This window comes from Mustelus asterias, chromosome 23 (genome assembly GCF_964213995.1).
Source record: "Mustelus asterias chromosome 23, sMusAst1.hap1.1, whole genome shotgun sequence".
NCBI classification, from domain to species: Eukaryota; Metazoa; Chordata; class Chondrichthyes; order Carcharhiniformes; family Triakidae; genus Mustelus; species Mustelus asterias.
This window is the reverse complement of record NC_135823.1, coordinates 46134240-46153322: the sequence shown is the minus strand read 5'-3', so window position 1 is coordinate 46153322 and position 19083 is coordinate 46134240. Positions and strand designations below refer to the sequence as shown.

General features: G+C 41.9%; 1 protein-coding gene across 1 annotated transcript in view; it reads left to right on the top strand.

Moving 5' to 3' along the window:
- The window catches only part of LOC144510434 (ankyrin repeat and fibronectin type-III domain-containing protein 1-like), an 878059-nt gene that overhangs the window by 595857 nt on the left and 263119 nt on the right, over positions 1-19083 (top strand). The window contains exon 5 of the mRNA XM_078239881.1: positions 4384-4424. Within this exon, the coding sequence (XP_078096007.1) occupies positions 4384-4424 (41 nt within the window). The remainder of the gene's footprint in view (positions 1-4383; positions 4425-19083) is intronic.

Sequence of the window (19083 nt, the reverse complement as noted above, 5' to 3'; positions counted from 1 at the left end):
ACTTTAATGGCAAGAAGACACCCTCCAAAAAAGCCTGGATGGAGATAGCAGTGGAGGTCAGCAGCTGTGGGCTCCAACAATCCCACGGGTCCTGCAATTGGCAATGCAGAATGGTTCACCACATTGAGACAGATTGACTGGCTGGATTCTGGCAGTGCGATGTGTCAGATGATGCATTGATGCACCTGGGCAACAGGCATCCAGCATCCAGCTATCTAAATAGCATCCTCCATGTCTGTGAGAGGTGACGTTTGAAGGAAACATCCGGGAGCTTCCATTAGGGGCCAGAGGGATGTCATCAACGTGTGTAGTCAGTTGATCTTCGTGTGGAGAATCACAGTGATCTTTCTTTCGTCTGCAGTAGAAAAGGGCCCCCAACTCCAGAGCTGACCACTGACTTGTGCCCCCCAGCTAACAAAGGCCTCCTTTCACTCTTCTTCCAACGATCCATGCATACTGAAGGCAGCTCTGTAATAGCTAACTTCCAGAGGTGAATTTGAGGCCTCACTTGCGTATGACCAACTTAACGCAGTCAGGGATCTGACTGCCCTGAGATCCCCTGACTCCATTGAGCGTACCACTCAATGAATTCAGAACACTGCATTGAATCTTATTCAGCCACATTTAAATGAATTAATTACCTGCCAGATTAGTACTATTGGTTACTCACTGCGGCAAAGCTGCCTTGGAGGTTTTCTGCCGTGATAGAATGCAGACCAAATGACTCGCCATTGGGCTTCCACTGCAGCAAATCTTATTCTGATTCTATGCCACCCTCTCCCACCTGACAGCCCACTCATATTGGCCATGTTAAATTTTACCCTATTAATGAAGAGAAGGGTTGCGTTAGGAAATCAGGGGAAAGCAGGAAGTGCGTGGTTACGCCATCCACAGGTTCTACATCATTGCAAATTGCAGGATGTGGGTAAAATAGGATTTATAATAGGAACAGAAGTAGGCCATTTGGTTCCTCGAGCCTGCTCCGCCATTCAGTAAGATGGCTGATCGGTTTGTGTTTCAAATTCTATATTTCCATCTACCCCCAGTAACCTTTGATTCCTTTGCCTGCCAAGAATCTATCTACATAAAAGCACAATACTGAGGTGGCATGATGGCAGAGTGATTAGCACTGCTGCCTCACAGCTCCAGGGACCTAGGTTCGATTCCCGGCTTGGGTCACTGTCTGTGCGGAGTTTTCACATTCTCCCTGTGTCTGCGTGTGTTTCCTCCTGCAGTCCAAAGATGTGCTGGTTAGGTGTATTGGCCATGCTAGATTCTCCCTCAGTGTACCCGAGCAGGCGCCAGAGTGTGGCGACTAGGGGATTTTCACAGTAACTGCATTGCAGTGTTGATGTAAGCCTACTTGTGACTAATAAATAAACTTTAAACTTTAATACTTTGGATGCTAGAATCTGAAATAGAAATCTCAGCAGGTCTGACAGCATCTGTGGAGAGAAAATAGAGCTAACATTTTGAGTCTGGATGACCCTTCATGAGAGCTGGAATCTATCTACTTATGCCTTAAAAATATTCAGTGACCCTGCTATCACCAACGTTCTGAGGCAGAATTCCAAAGTCGCACAATTCTCTGAGAGAAAACATTTCTTTTGACAGAGACCCTAATTTTTAAACAGTGCTCCCAAAGTACTGGACTCACCCACAAGAAGAAACATCCTTTCCACGTCCACCTTGTCAAGACCATTCAGAATCTTATTGAGATGATAGCATCCCCCGTGTCTGAGAGGTGACGTATGAAGAAAACATCCGGGAGCTCCCATTAGGGGCCAGAGGGATGTCATCAACGTGTGTAGTCAGTTGATCTTTGTGTGGAGAATCACAGTGATGTTCCTCTTGTCGCCTTTCACTCACCTCTTTAAGGGGAATGTTTATAATCAAATTTATTCTACAGGCAGTCAGTATGTTTGGAAAACATTTAGCTCAGATGTTATAAAATCCCGCCTAAAGAGTTTGTACATGGCTAGGAATTTGTTACTTTGATAGAGCTAATTGACTTTTGTTTACACTGAAGTTTCTTTGGGTACTTGATTGACAGGGTCATGTGATGATGTGGTTAAAGCAGAGCTGGGCCTGTAGCAGAGAGAAGAAACTTTTGCAGTTTAGAATTGCATTTCTAGTTGCGAATTGTTTGAAAACAGAGGCTCCTGCAAGCTGAGCGCGTAATTCTCCATCCTCACTAGCAGCGGCGGCGGGGTGTGCGTGGCCAAAGAATTCTGGCCGTGGTCTCACCAATGGCCTGCATAGCTGAAGTATAACATCCTTATTTTTACGTTCAATTCATCAGATAATAAAGGATAGCATTCCATTATCCTTCTTGATCACATGCTAAACCTGTATTCTAGCCTTTTGTGACTCATGCCCTAAAAACCCTTGATCCCTTTGCACCTCAGAGTTCTGCAGTTGTTCTCTGTTTAATTAATACTTTGCTTTTTTATTCTTGCTGCCAAAATGAACAACTTTACATTTTCCCACATTGTACTCCGTCTGCAAGATTTTTGCCTACTCACTCAACCTCTCTATATCCATGTGCAAACTCTTAAGGTGGGATTTTACAACCTTGCTCCGGCGAGGCTGATAAAATCCCACCCGAGGCCAATGGAGAATTCTATTCTGTGAGCCTCGCCCGCCCCGATTCTGGGGCGGAAGAGGCGGTAAAATTGCGGCCTTTATGTCTTCTTCACAACATACTTTCCGACCATCTTTGTGTCATCTGCAAATTTAGCTACCATGCCTTTGCTCCCCTCATCAAGTCATTGATGTGAATTGTAAAAAGTTGAATCTCCTCCGCAGACCAGATTTGAGCAGGTGCATTAGGCAGGAATATACCATCATCCTTAATGGTTTCAGTGAAACTGCTTTCCACATTCTCTGACAGATGCTCTGATTATTCCTAGCTGTCTCCTGAATGGGAGTAAGTAGATGCAGCCATGCCTGCCTCATGCCATTTAGCTGTAGTCATTTATTATAGGCCACCTTGCCCTGCAAAAAAAGAGGGAAGTTTGTCATTGAGTGTGGTGCCATATGTTTGGATGATATGCCAACCACAGTTGAATAGTTGGCAATGTGTACTAGTTTCCAACAGTGCTAAATTCATGAGGATGAGATGAAATATTTGAATGTGCGAATTGAGTTGCAGTTAGTAGAACTGATGAGGAAGAAAGCTGGAGACTGCAGAAAGATTTCAGTGGATTTATTAGGTCGATAGAAAAGTGGCAAATGGAATTCAGTCTGGAGAATTATAATGCATTTGGGGACGGCAAACAAAACAAGGTAACATACAATTATTGGTAGGATTAGAAAAGTATAAAGCAACTGAATAACCTTGGTATGCTTCTCCACAGATTTCTGAGCATAGCAGGTCAGGACAGGTAAAGTTAATAAGGAGGTTAAAGTGATGCTTTCCTTTATTAAATGAGGTATAGAATGTAAGAGCTGGAAAACTATGCTAGAATTGTATAAAGCATTAGATCACAGCTAGAATAGTGCATTCAGTTCTTGTCACCACATTAAAAAGGATGTGCTCGCAGTTGGGAGGGTAGAGTGGAGATTTATGATGTTGTTTCCAAGAATGGAGAATTTTCATTATGAGGGTAAAATGGATAGCCTAGGATTGTTTTCTTTGGAACAGGGGATTCAGAGGAATGATTTAATTGCGGTGTATAAAATTATGAGGGACCTCTGGAGTAGATACGAAGACGTTATGGAAGATGCAGAGGAGTCAGTAACAAGGGGGCATCAATTTAAAGTAGTTGGCAGAAGGATTAGAGGGAATTGAGAAGAAATCTTCTTACACAGAGGTATATAGGTATCTCAAACTCACTGTCTGACAGTGAGTGTGTTGTAAAGAGAAATGAAAGAAGGAAATGGTACCGGGGTTATAATCAAAGCAAGGCACAGATATCTTGTGGTCAGTATTAAATTATGATAATTCACTAATATGATCATCATGGCTCGTTTGAATTAGCAAATTTGTATGTTAAAATCCCTTCTAGATAACATGCTTTCTGTATTTGGCGATGCTGCTAACATTGCCAATAAATCCAATTAGTTGTTGCTTGATTTATTTTTGTCAAAATGCATAAGAATCTATTATTATTGGAGTCTACACTACCAGAAGCCAGGTGCTTAGGATATTGTTTAAAAACTTTGCTAATTTATTTGAGGGGTACTAATCCTGCCACTAAGATGAGGACTGAGTTTGAAATTTAGGTGGGCAGAATAACCTACAGATATAATCTGACCACCCTCCACACATTCCAATGGAAGTTGATAAAGCACCAGGTTACACTAACAATGCCTAATTTAAAATTGAACCAATGCACCTCTTGGGCTGCATATGACCAGGGTTTTTCTTTTGTCTTTCAGAGTTTGGGCTCAGCGGACAAGAAAGATTCACTTCAAAAAAGGTAAGAAAATACAAAAGAAACTATACTGAGACATCTCGGCCATTGAACAAGCTTAAAATATCAGAACTCTAAATTTGTATTGGTTTCTTCTGCAGAATTTCCACACTTTTGTTGGTTGTGGTGCAATACAAAGCATGCTTTTGATTGCAGATGACAAGGTTTTTGTGGATGTATGCGCAATTCTGTGTAGTGTGCTGTGGTTTTGGTCATTACAATGATGAAAGGGTGATCATCAATTCTCATTTGGAAGTAGACTGTCCATTTTCAATTTCCAGTAATTTTATTGATCAAATATAGGGCAGAAAATGTGTGGTTTACAATTGTAATGTGGAAAAAACTTGCTTGCATGACTGGACTCTCCACACATGTGAAAGTAGATTTAAATACACTGGTTTCTTAAATGCCTTGTCTTGCATAATTTTAGACTGGGAAAAAAGTCTAGCTTTCACAGTTTGGAGGAGGAGGATAGGATGGTGAGTTTGTTAACACTAGATTTGCGCTGTGCTTAATTCTGAGGGTGCTTTGGCGGCTTGTTGGTACCTTCTTGTTCATTAATTGATCCTAGGTTGAAGCAGAAGCTGACCACTGAGCTGTCGATCAAAATTACTACTGTGACATGAGGCAGCATTCCTTGGGCCTGAGATTGTTTTTAAAATGTGTGCCTGCCCTTACTGTGAATAGCAGAAGGTCATCCTGGAAAATTTGTTATCCCAAGGATTCACCTTCTCATATTAGTATAAAATGTTTGAAATAGAAAATGACCATACTCCAACTAACTGACTTTCAAATTAATGTTATGTCCAGAATTATGCTAGGCAGCTGCAGTGACTTGTATGCCTTGTGACATACCTCTAATTCTGAATTTTGCATTGCAAAATGATTATAAATTAAAAAACTTCAAAGACAAAAAAATCTTAAATCTTTATATGTACACTTACAAATTCACAGCAGTGTGTAGCAACATGAACTTCTAAAGCAAGATGTACACACAGCTTTGGTTACAACCTGACAATGATGTACTGTAAAGATTGCTACATGCAATACTGTTGTCCTTCAGGTGAAACATTGTTAAATCCTGTCATCTTGCAAGGATCTCTCCTAGTGTACTGGCCAACATACTTGCAGCCCAAAACTAAATTGACTAGTCTTCTATCTAATTGCTTTTGCAAGATGTTACTGCAAATTGCTGCCATTTTTGTCAATGCACAAATTGCCACACACTTCAAATAAAGGCTGAGCATCTGCAAATCAAACCTGAAGTGCTTCGGAATTTTTTGACTTGCAGGTTATTCACTAAATGTAAATATGACTATATTAATTTGGACTCTGGGCATTGATGCAAGTCTGCACAGATCTTGGTACTGATACTAAATCTTTTCTGTGATGGGACTTTTTTTCTTGGCAGGTGAAGCTATTTTCTTCCTGTCTTTCTTGCCCTATCCAAAAGATGAACAAGAAGTCTGTTAATCAAGTATTTATCATTTTGCCTGCTCTTGAATTGGCTGTTAAAGGTCTACAAGTGCAGCTCAGTTTAACCTGGCATCATATTTTCTTTGCCACCCCCTGCCCCCATTGCCTTCATGAGAATCAAACCTACATTTATCAATGTAACACATTCTCGCAATATGCCATAGGCCAGTCTGCCCTCTTGTGCAATTTAATAAAAGCTGAAGGTGATTAAGACAGTAGAATAATTAAAAACAAAGAAATACTCCAAGTAAACGCTGCAATCTTCAAGCTATGGCAGACATTCACTACTGCAGTAGTGGTCTATGTTTGGAGTATCTCTCCTGTGGTCGTATGAACTATTTAGATTTAATAACAAGCTAACTAAGCTCTCAGGAGCCTGGATAAGTAGAGGCCTGTGATTGTTAGTTGTAGGGTCTCTGGAGAGGGCTGAGTTGAAAGGTCAAAGATCCCAGGTTTGAATCCTGGTCTGTGCTCTGTTAGTTGATACACCCATCCAAAAAAGCTCAAGTTTCTCCTGTGTATTTGGTACCTGCTGCGCAGAACAACACATAATTAGTTCTACGTCAGGAACAGACAGATCACTGTTTCACTAATGGAATGCATTCAAACCACTTGTTACTCTAATTATATTTTCTCCTGGTTGTAAGGTACAGTGAGACCCTACAGTTTCAAACTTCTTGACGCCAACCAGCTTCTTGCCTGACTGTTGGATATATCATTGCACAGAATAAAAACACATTTAACTTCCTCTTACTAAGTTGATTCAAGAAAATAGAACAGATGAGGATGTCGGGATTTGACATTCCTTGCTGAATAATTATTTTAAAAGAGTTTGGAGATCATTTTTTAAAAAAAGAATATTTAATAAGGATGAGCCAGCTCATCTTCCCTTTCCCTGCTGATTTATTGGAGCCACATCATTATAATTCTATCTTTTGTAACTTTCCCTCTGGCTGTGTTGCATAACACTTTCACAGTATGCTCGGAACTGATATTAGTAGGCTTGACATTTGATTAAATTATTTTGGGTTTGCGCAGTGCCTTCAATGCAGTCATCAATATCCTGTGAGACCTTTTTTAATTTTGCCAGGAGTAATTGGAAAAGCAGATAGGGAATTTTATCCAAAAGGCAATTCTGTAATGATGAGTAACAGTGGCATGAAACCGCTAAACGTTGGAATCATGTATTAGTCAGGTATGTTAGCTGGCAATAGCACTTGTCTTACTGTCTAACTCTATGCTGGACAATCTAAAATATAAAAAGGCATCTGAAAAATAATCCAGAATATTACTTGAAATTAAATTGTTCCTGTAGAACCTTAGGATGCAGGTTTAAATAGATAAAGGGTACTTTTACGAAAGGTATCAAATATTTTTTGAAGGGCAAATTTGTGCAATGAACTTTAAGATAGAGAAATTAAGACAAATGCTCTGGAATCAGCTGGATAATACTACAACAAGCACAACATGTGTGTATATTTATATAGCATATTTTATACACTAAAACATCTCATGGTGCATCGCAGGAGCATGATAAAACAAAATATGACACTGAGCCACAAAAATAGATATTGGGGGAATTTTCCCGTCCCGCCCACCATGGAATTGTAGCGGGCAAGGGCGGGAAGGGGGGTTTGGTGCGCGGACCATGCAAAGGTCAGTTGATCTCGAGCGGGATTTTCCGGGTTTGGGGTGAGCATGGCAGAAAATTCCGCCCATTATGTCAGAAACCCAAAGCTTGGTTAAAAAGGAAAGTTCTAATGAATGTCTTAAAGGAGAAAAGCAAGTAGAGAGGCACCTTGAGCCAGATCTGCCATTCAATACGGCCATGTCTTATTTTCTACCTCAACTCCACTTTCCCTTATTTATATCCATTGATTCCCTGAGAGACCAAAAATCTGTCTATTTTAGTCTTAAATATACAAAAAATGGAGAATCCACAATCATTTGGACTAAAGAATTCCAAAGATTCACAACTGTCTGAGTGAAGAGATTTTTCCTTATCTCACTCCTAGAGATTGCTCCCTTATCCTGAGACTGTGCCTCTATTTCCTAGGTTCCCCAGCTAGGGGAAATTACCCTTCAGTATCTATCCTGTGAAGCCCCTTCAGAATATTGTATGTTTCAATGAGATCATCTCTCAATCTTCTGAAGTCCAGAATGTATTGACCCAATTTACTCAACCTCTCTTCATAGGATAACACTCTGATCCCAGAAAACAATATACTTAACTTCCACTGTAGGTATATCCTTCTTTTGATACTTCGAAACAGAGATCAAGACTGTACTCCAGCTATGGCATCACCATAGAAATTAACAATGCTTCCTCATTCTTGTATTCCAATCCCCTTGTAATAAAGTCAAATATGCCAAATGCCCTCCTAATTGCTTCCTGTACCTGCATAATCATTTAGCATTCCTTGTTTGAGTACACCCAAGTCTCTGAACATCAACAATTAGATATTTCATGTCTTTTAAAAAATATTTTGCTTTTCTATTCTTATCACCAAAATGAATAACCTCACACTTCTCCACATTCTTATTCCATCTTCCACCTTGATACCCTCTTGCTTAACCTGCCTATATTGTTTTGTATCATTGTATCCTTCAAATAGCTTACATTCCCATCTAGTTTTGTATCATCAGCAAACTTGGATATATTACTCTTAGTTTCTTTGTCTAAAGTGGGCGGCGTAGTGGTTAGCATTACTGCCTCACAGCGTTAGGGACCCAGGTTCGATTCCCGGCTTGGGTCACTGTCTGGGCGAAGTCTGCACGTTCTCCCTGTATCTGCATGGGTTTCTTGCGGGTGCTCCGGTTTCCTTCCACAGTTAGAAAGACGTGCTGGTTAGGTGCATTGGCCATGAAAAACTCTCCCTCAATGTACCCGAACAGGCACTGAAGTGTGGTGACTGGGGGATTTTCACAGTAACTTCATTGCAGTGTTAATATAAACAGTACAGCACAGGAAACAGGCCCTTCGGCCCTCCAAGACCTACTTGTGAGACTAATAAATAAACTTTAAAACTTAAGTCGTTAATATAGATTGCAAATATTTGAGGCCCTGCACTGATCCTTATTGCACTTCCACTTGTTACATCCTGCCAACTTCAAAACGCTACCTTTATCCCACCCCCCTGTTTCTATCCATTAATGAATCCTCTAACCATGCTAATATACTATTCCCAACTCAGTAAACCCTGATCTTGCATGGTGAACCTTTTTGTGTGGCACCTTCTCGATTGCCTTTTGGAAATCCATGTATATTACATCTACTGGCTTCCCTTTGTCTTTCCTATTAGTTACATCCTCAAAAAGCTCTAATAAGTTTGTGAAACATGATTTCCCTTCCGTAAAACCATGTTGCCTCTGTCTGATTGTGCTATTTTTTATTGTATTGTTAGGACTTTCCTCATAATAGCATTCCAGCATTAACTTGATGTCTGAGTAACAGGCCTTAAGTTTCTTGCTTTCTCTCTCTCTCTCATTTCTTGAATAGAGGTGTTACATTTGCGAACATCCAATCCATTGAGACAGTTTTAGAATATGGGGAATTTTGGAAAATCATAATCAGTGCCTCGACTATTTCTGCAGCTACCACTTCTAGAACCCTGGATGTAATTCGTCCGGTCTTGGGATTTGTCAGCCTTTAGTCCCTTAAATTCCTCACTCTTATTAGCCTCTTAATTGTCCTTTATTTCTCCTATGTAGTTGTGTCTTCTCCTTTTTGAGTAGACTCAAAATATTTGTTCAATTCTGCTAATTCCTCATTTTCTGTTATCATTTATCCTGTCTCTGCCTCTAAAGGTCAGACATTTACTTTAGCTACTTTTCTTCTTTTTCATATACTTGTAAAAACTCTTATCTGTTTTAAATTCATGAAACTGGGTTCCTGAACTACCAATTTAGAAAGGATGTTTTGATTGAAAACAGGGTTATGGACTGGATAGTTGGATAGGCCTAACAAAAGTGTCCAGGTACGAGACAGCCACACTTTGTTAGTAGTGTTAGGGTACTAGAAGACTGAACTTGGTTTTGATGATGTGGAGATGCCGGCATTGGACTGGGGTAAACAGAGTAAGAAGTCTCACAACACCAGGTTAAAGTCCAACAGGTTTATTTGGTAGCAAACACCACTAGCTTTCGGAGCACTGCTCCTTCGTTAGGTGAGTGGGAGATCTGTTCACAAACAGCAAACAGGGCATATAAAGATACAAACTCAATTTACAGAATAATGATTGGAATGTGAGTCTTTACAGCTAATCAAGTCTTAAAGGTATAGACAATGTGAGTGGAGAGAGCATTAAGCACAGGTTAAAGAGATGTGTATTGTCTCCAGCCAGGACAGTTATTGAGATTTTGCAAGTCCAGGCAAGTCATGGGGGTTACAGATAGTGTGACATGGAACCAAGATCCCGGTTGAGGCCGTCCTCATGTGTGCGGAACTTGGCTATCAGTCTCTGCTCAGCGACTCTGCGCTGTCGTGTGTCGTGAAGGCCGCCTTGGAGAACGCTTACCCGAAGATCAGAGGCCGAATGCCCGTGACCGCTGAAGTGTTCCCCAACAGGAAGAGAACAGTCTTGCCTGGTGATTGTCGAGCGGTGTTCATTCATCCGTTGTTGTAGCGTCTGCATGGTTTCCCCAATGTACCATGCCTCGGGACATCCTTTCCTGCAGCATATCAGGTAGACAACGTTGGCCGAGTTGCAAGAATGTGTGCCATGTACCTGGTGGATGGTGTTCTCACGTGAGATGATGGCATCCGTGTATGGAGACAATACACATCTCTTTAATCTGTGTTTAATGCTCTCTCCACTCACATTGTCTGTACCTTTAAGACTTGATTAGCTGTAAAGACTGGCATTCCAATCATTATTCTATAAATTGAGTTTGTGTCTTCATATGCCCTGTTTGCTGTTTGTGAACAGATCTCCCACTCACCTGACGAAGGAGCAGCACTCCGAAAGCTAGTAGCGTTTGCTACCAAATAAACCTGTTGGACTTTAACCTGGTGTTGTGAGACTTCTTACTTGGTTTTGAGACAGGGTACTGGAGAGATAAGCTATTATGGCAATGAGGGTGCCAGAGGAACAGGCTTGGATGGGAGACAAGATAGTAGCAATTTGAGCTATTTTGAAAATAAAGGTACTGGCGGAATGAGCTTGGACAGGGGAGCTATGGTATGAGCGGAAGTGTTCTGGATTAGAGTGTAAGGCACTTCAAAAATAGAGTCCAAGGGAGGGTGGGAATATTAGTTGGGCAAAGATCAATGGGAAGATTAATGAACTTGAGAAATAGGGTCTTGTGATAGAAACATGTGCAAAGAGACAGATTGTAGCTTAAAAAGATGCTGCAGACACAAATCAACCATGAGGTTTGGAAATTCATTAGCTGCAGGGATCTGGTGAGTTAGCTTTAATTAAATAACAGCAATTGCCTATTGTGACGCAATCACTTTGAACACATACGGTACAATGATTTTTGCACCCATACAAATTACTACATTGTAGATTTCCTTGTGACCGATTCTTTTGTGCCTCAGTGACAGCCCTGGCAATTTTACCTTTGTACAGTGTAGCAATTTAATGAGACATGACACACTGTCAGCCAATTTCTAGCAGCCCGAAACCTCAGCTGCACAAATTGCACTGACATCTGCAGAAAAGGACTGGTGCAATTGGCTGTTGTATCACTTTCCATTCTCGTGGCTTCATTCCGAGCAACAGTGGCTTAAAACAAAGCCGTTCTTCTCACGGTGTGTATTACAGGAAACTGGGTATTTCCTGTTAGGTTTCCCTCTGTTTCTGTGGGGCTCTTCCACTCCCTGGAGCGACAGTGGGCAGAATTCTCCCATGCCCGTTCAGTGGCGGGCAGGAGGGGAGAATTTGTCAGAAGCATAAACAATCAGTTTCACGCCAGTGTTAATTTTCCACGGTATCTTCCGTTGGTGCCCACCATGGTGGATCGGAAAACCCACTGGAGGTCGGCGTAAAACTGATCCCACCCCAACAGAGATACTCACCCGTTGATCCTCCTCCAGCCACTCACCTGTCAATCCCACCCCAACATAGGTACTCACCCAGCAATGCCTGACAGAGACACTCACCCACTGATCCCATCCCAACAGAAACATCCATCAGTTTATTCCTAGAGGGGATATGAGGAGGAGCCTTTTCACTCAAAGAATTGTTCTATTTGAAAAGGTAGTGAGGCTATTTCCATACATAATTTTAAAATGGAGTTGTTGTTCTTGTAGATGAGGATATTCGAGTGTTATGGACTAAAAGCAGAGACATGGGGCTAAGCATGTCTGTTCTTTCAAAGACAATGCATAGGTGTGTCTGGCTGAATGTCCTAAATCTGTGCTGTGAGTTTCTATGATTCTGTGAACAAAGAAATTCTATTGCTGTGATTGTTGTTCAGTCCTTTTAATATCATTTCACAAGTTTCCCTCCTGGTTCCTGTATTTTACCAGTAGGTGCTGTTATCTGATAGAGCATTAGCTGAGCATATTCCTGCCACACCACCAGAATTGGCCATTGCTCTTGGAAAATTAGATCTAATAGTAATATCTCATAGTGAGATCAGCAACATCTGTCCTATGCAGGCATCAACACATCACATCATCCCAACTATTCCTGTCCTCCACACATCACATCATCCCAGTTCCATTTCAGTCCTCTGCAAATCACATTATAGCAAACGGTCCTGTTCTCTATATAACATATCCCAGACATTTCCATTCCCCTTCCCTTCCAGGCTCTAAATGAAGGAGGGGGAATCCGAGATGGAAGCAGCTTGGGGTGTAGCTGTTTGATTTTAAGCTCTCTCCTCAAGGAAGGCTGATGGACATCTGGTTGAAGTTAACACTGATGCTCCCAACAGGCTTCTTCCTTACAAATTCGGCTGTAAATGAATGGATATCTATTTCAAACCACACTCCAAGACATTTAATGCTTTTTGAAGCAATTCTCATGTGCCTCATTTTAAACAGACCACATTCAGTTGGATTCAGTTGATCTGGACCAAATTCTCTCTTCCTCAGTATGGTGGAGTGCCTTTCCTTATTTAAACAGAGTGTGTGTCATATTGCACATGTTGATCATCAGAAGGTTAACACAGCTGGGAATATTAAACCGAAACCATAAGATGGCACTTCCTGTTTATTTTATTAATCATTCTTTAAATCTTGCTGATCAGTTATTTGAATTAATGTGAGCTTCTGTCTCATGGAAATTTCTACATCTGAGGTAATGTAAAAACCCTGAAGGCTATAAAGAGTTTTAGTAGGATTATATAGACTAATACAACACAGAAACAGGCCATTTAGCCAAACTAGTCTGTACCAGTGTTCATCTCCACTTGAATCTCCTTGCATCTTTCTTCACCAAAATCTGTATTTGTTCCCTCTATCCTGTCTCCCTCATTTTCTTGTCTAGCATCCCCTTAAAAATATCTACAATATCCATTTCAAGCACTCCCTGTGGTGATCTTCTCACCACTTATTGGGTAAAGACATTTCTTCTGAATTTCCTGTTGGATCTCTTGGTAACTACCTTAAATTGATGGCCTGTAATTAGTTATACTCTTCCAACAATAGGAAGCATTCCTTCTTTCAAAAATTTTAATAACTTGGAAGACCTCTATCAGGTCACCTCTCAGCCATCTCCTTTCCTGATTCACCTACCCACATATTTCTGGTATCCTCTGCACCCTCTCCTGTGATGCTGTATCCTTTTTATAACATGGCAACCAGAGCTGCATGTAGTATTCTTGGTGTATTCAAACCAATGTTTGATACAGGTTTAGCAAAACTACTTTTCAATTCTATCCTTCTAGAAATAAAGCCTAGTGTTTGGTTTGCTTTTTTGAATGGCCTTGCCAATCTGTGGTACAACTTTAAATGATTGATGTATCCTTTTATTCTGTACTCCACCTAGATTCATACCTTCCAAGTAATAAGTCACCTCCCTATCCTTCCTATCAAAATGTACTACTTCACATTATCTGTGTTGAATTTGGGAAGCAGCTTCATGGGTGTTGCCAGATTGATCAAATCCACTGGCTTAAGGTGATTTTCTGTTCACAAACAGTAAAGCAAGATTTTGAGATTGGATAGCCAATCACAACTGACTCTGATCCAGATATCAAAAGGATGGGGTGAGCAGGGAGAGTGATAAGAGCGGAGGGTGTAGTGTGAGTGGAGGGAGTGGCGTGAGGAGAGGAGTTGGTATGAGGGGAGGGGATGGTGTGAGGGGAACATAAGAACTAGGAGCAGGAGTAGGCCATCTGGCCCCTCAAGCCTGCTCCGCCATTCAATAAGATCATGGCTGATCTTTTTGTGGACTCAGCTCCACTTACCCACCCGCTCACCATAACCCTTAATTCCTTTACTGTTCAAAAATTAAAATGAAGCCTCAACTGCTTCACTGGGCAGGGAATTCCACAGATTCACAACTCTTTGTGTGAAGAGGTTCCTCCTCAACTCAGTCCTAAATCTGCTTCCCCTTATTTTGAGGCTATGCCCCCTAGTTCTAGTTTCACCCGCCAATGGAAACAACTTCCCTGCTTCTATCTTATCTATTCCCTTCATAATCTTATATGTTTCTATAAGATCTCCCCTCATTTTTCTGAATTCCAATGAGTATCGCCCCAGTCTACTCAGTCTCTCCTCATAAGCCAACCCTCTCAACTCCGGAGTCAACCTAGTGAATCTCCTCTGCACCCCCTCCAGTGCCAGGATATCCTTGCTCAAGTAAGAGACCAAAACTGTACACAATACTCCAGGTGTGGCCTCACCAGCACCTTATACAGCTGCAACATAACCTCGCTGTTTTTAAACTCCATCCCTCTAGCAATGAAGGACAAAATTCCATTTGCCTTCTTAATTACCTGCTGCACCTGCAAACCAACTCCTTGAGATTTCTGCACAAGGACACCCAGGTCCCTCTGCACAGCAGCATGCTGCAATTTTTTACCATTTAAATAATAGTCCATTTTGCTGTAATTCCTACCAAAATGGATGGCCTCACATTTACCAACATTGTACTCCATCTGCCAGACCCTCGCCCACTCACTTAGATTATCTTTTTCCCTTTGCAGACTTTCAGCATCCTCTGCACACTTTGCTCTTCCACCCATCTTAGTGTTATCTGCGAATTTTGACACACTACACTTGGTCCCCAACTCCAAATCATCTATGTAAATCGTAAACAATTGCAGTCCCAACACTGAGGCACACCACTAGTCACTGATCGCCAACCAGAAAAACACCCATTTACCCCCACTCTTTGCTTTCTGTTAGTTAACCAATCCTCTATCCATGCTAATACATTACCCGTAACACTGTGCACCTTTATCTTATGTAGCAGTCTTTGGTGTGGCAACTTGTTAAATGCCTTCTGGAAATCCAGATTCACCACATCCACAGGTTCCCCATTGTCCACTGCACATGTAATGTTCTCAAAGAATTCCACCAAATTAGTCAAACATGACCTGCCCTTCATGAACCCATGCTGCGTCTTACCAATGGGACAATTTATATCCAGATGTCTCGCTATTTCTTCCTTGATGATAGATTCAAGCATTTTCCCTTCTACAGAAGTTAAGCTAACCGGCCTATAGTTACTTGCCTTTTGTCTACCTCCTTTTTTAAACAGTGGCGTCACATTTGCTGTTTTCTAATCTGTGGGAACCACCCCAGAGTCTAGCGAATTTTGGTAAATTACCACTGGTGCATTTGCTATTTCCCCCGCCATCTCTTTTAGTACCTTGGGATGCATTCCACCAGGACCAGGAGACTTGTCTACCTTTAGCCCCATTAACTTGCCCAACACTACCTCTTTCGTGATAATGATAGTTTCTAGGTTCTCACCTGAGTTCAATCCTGATAAATGCGAAGTGATGCATTTTGGTAGAAATAATGTAGGGAGGAGCTATACGATAAATGGCAGAACCATAAAGGGTGTAGATATGCAGAGGGACCTGGGTGTGCAAGTCCACAGATCCTTGAAGGTGACGTCACAGGTGGAGAAGGTGGTGAAGAAGGCATATGGCATGCTTGCCTTTATAGGACGGGGCATAGAGTATAAAAGTTGGGGTCTGATGTTGCAGATGTATAGAACGTTGGTTCAGCCGCATTTGGAATACTGCGTCCAGTTCTGGTCGCCACACTACCAGAAGGACGTGGAGGCTTTGGAGAGAGTACAGAGGAGGTTTACCAGGATGTTGCCTGGTATGGAGGGGCTTAGTTATGAGGAGAGATTGGGTAAACTGGGGTTGTTCTCCCTGGAAAGACGGAGGATGAGGGGAGACTTAATAGAGGTGTATAAAATTATGAAAGGCATAGATAGGGTGAACGGTGGGAAGCTTTTCCCCAGGTCGGTGGTGCCGTTCACGAGGGGTCATAGGTTCAAGGTGAAGGGGGTGAGGTTTAACACAGATATCAGAAGGACATATTTTACACAGAGGGTGGTGGGGGCCTGGAATGCGCTGCCAGGCAAGGTGGTGGAGGCGGACACACTGGGAACGTTTAAGACTTATCTAGATAGCCATATGAACGGAGTGGGAATGGAGGGATACAAAAGAATGGTCTAGTTTGGACCAGGGAGCGGCATGGGCTTGGAGGGCCGAAGGGCCTGTTCCTGTGCTGTATTGTTCTTTGTTCTTTGTTCTGCCATAGCCTTCCTGTCATCAATTTTTGGCATGTTATTTGTGTCTTCCACTGTGAAGACCGACACAAAATACCTGTTCAATGCCTCAGCCATTTTCTCATTTCCAGTTATTACAGCCCCCTTCTCGTCCTCTAAAGGACCAATGTTTATTTTCACCACTCTTTTTTGTTTTATATATTTGTAGAAACTTTTGCTATCTATTTTTATATTCTGAGCTAGTTTATTCTCATAATCCATCTTACCTTTCTTTCTAGCTTTTTTCGTGGCTTTCTGCTGATCTTTAAAGATTTCCCAATCCTTTAGGTCCCCACTAATCTTTGTCATTTTGTATGCATTTTCTTTCAATTTGATACCCTCCTTTATTTCCTTAGATATCCATGGCAGATTATCTCTTTTTCTACAGTCCTTCCTTATCACTGGTATATACTTTTGCTGAGCACTGTGAAAGATCGTTTTGAAGGTCCTCCACTGTTCCTCAATTGTCCCACCATAAAGTTTTTGCTCCCAGTCTACCTTAGCCAACTCCTCCCTCATCCCTTTATAGTCTCCTTTGTTTAAGCACAAGACACTGGTATTGGGTTTTACCTTCTCACGCTCCATCTGTATTTTAAATTCAACCATACTGTGATCGCTTCTTCCAAGAGGATCCCTAACTGCAAGATCATTAATTATTCCCGTTTCATTACACAGGACCAGAACTAGGATAGCTTGCTCCCTTGTCAGTTCCATTACATACTGTTCAAGGAAGCTATCACGGATACATTCTACGAACTCCTCCTCAAGGCTGCCTTGACCGACCTGGTTAGACCAATTGATATGTAGGTTAAAATCCCCCATGATAATTGATGCCTCCATGTCTGCCTACGCGGGGTTCCAATATTCAATTCTTGGTCCCCATATTCAAGGAGGGATACTTACACTGGAGGTGGTGCAGCAAAGGTTCACTAGATTGGTTTCTGGATTGAGAAGTAAAAATGGCGTATACTCTCTGGAGTTTAGAAGAATGAGAATTTATCTCAGTGAAATTTGTAAGATTATAAAAGGGCTTGACAGGTTAGACATTGAGAGGTTCACTTCCCTAGAGGGCCAATAGGAGCAGTGGTCATCAGTGAGACAGGTTGAAAGCTGGGGCCGACAGCACGTGGTCAAAGATACAACTTAAAATTTGAAAGGGCTGGGTGCTGGAGGGGAATCCCCTCCTGGAATTCGTTGGGGCCACTAGAGTTGGCTTGCCTGAATGTGGCCTTGTCTGATAAATCTTTGATGTCTGGGCTGCCACTGGGAGGCTGCCTCAATTTAGTTGATAGTATCCTCGCACACAAACTTATGAATAGGGAGCAGGAGTAGGCTATCCAGCTCCTTGTGGTAGGGAAGAAGTTGCTCCACTGGCACCACCATAAAACAGCCCGAAATGGGTCCTTAATTGTGGAAATTGAGTGCTTGACTCCTTGGAGTAAACAGTCTTCCGCCTTTTGGTCCTGCCATTAATAAAATGCTCTCAAAGGTGGGGACCATGTTGGAAAGGCCGTTTCAGTGTAGCTCCCTGTGATTTTATCAAACCTCCCATCCACCCTTCTTTCTCCCATCTTCTAGCCAGCCTCCCAGGGTCTAATAAAGTACAGGCAGAACCATCTGATTCTGTAGTCTTGTGAATGCACAGCAGCTATCAATCTCTTCAGTTAAAGTTTTAGATGAAATAGTATCTCACTTAATGTGATAACAGTCTTCTGATTGATGATCAAGACATTATGGATCCGAGGTCAGGCCACGGCTCCACCAGCCTGACATCTGCTTGGAGGCAAAAGAAGAACAGTTATAAGAGAGAATGTGGTTGTGAGGCATTCCAAGAGTTGGTCAATATATTAAGTAATTTGGGGAGATGCGGGGAAAGAGTCTGGGGACAGGATTTTCATAGAGTTGGGAAGAAAGAGCGGATAGGACCAGCATCTGGAAGTCCTGCCCCCTTTCTCAGAGTCTTTGACTTTCACAGCTCTCTGACAAAGGGTGGGTTGTAAAATGCACACACAGCAATTAAAAATTAGGTGGACCGTTTGAAAAGATAGGACAGTACAGGAAATCATGATTTTCGCTCCAAAAAACATCCTCAACTCGCACTATGTGTTGTGGAACTTGGTGTTCTAGGAACATAGAAACATAGAAAATAGGAGCAGGAGTAGGACATTTAGCTCTTCGAGCCTGTTCCACCATTCAGTATCTTCATAACTGATCCTCTATTTTAACATCATACTCCTGTGCTCTCCCCTGATGCCTTTAGAATCTAGAATTTTATTTCCTTCTTAAATGTATTTAGTGACTTGGCCTCCACAGCATTCTGTGGTAGAGAATTCCATAGGTTCACCACCCTCTGATTAAAGAAATTTCCCCTCATCTCAGTCCTTAGTGGCCCACCCTGTATCCAGAGACTGTGACCCCTCGTTCTAGACTTCCCAGCCACAGGAAACATTATCCCTGCATCCAGTGTGTCCAGCCGCGTTAAAGTGTATTTCAGTGAGATT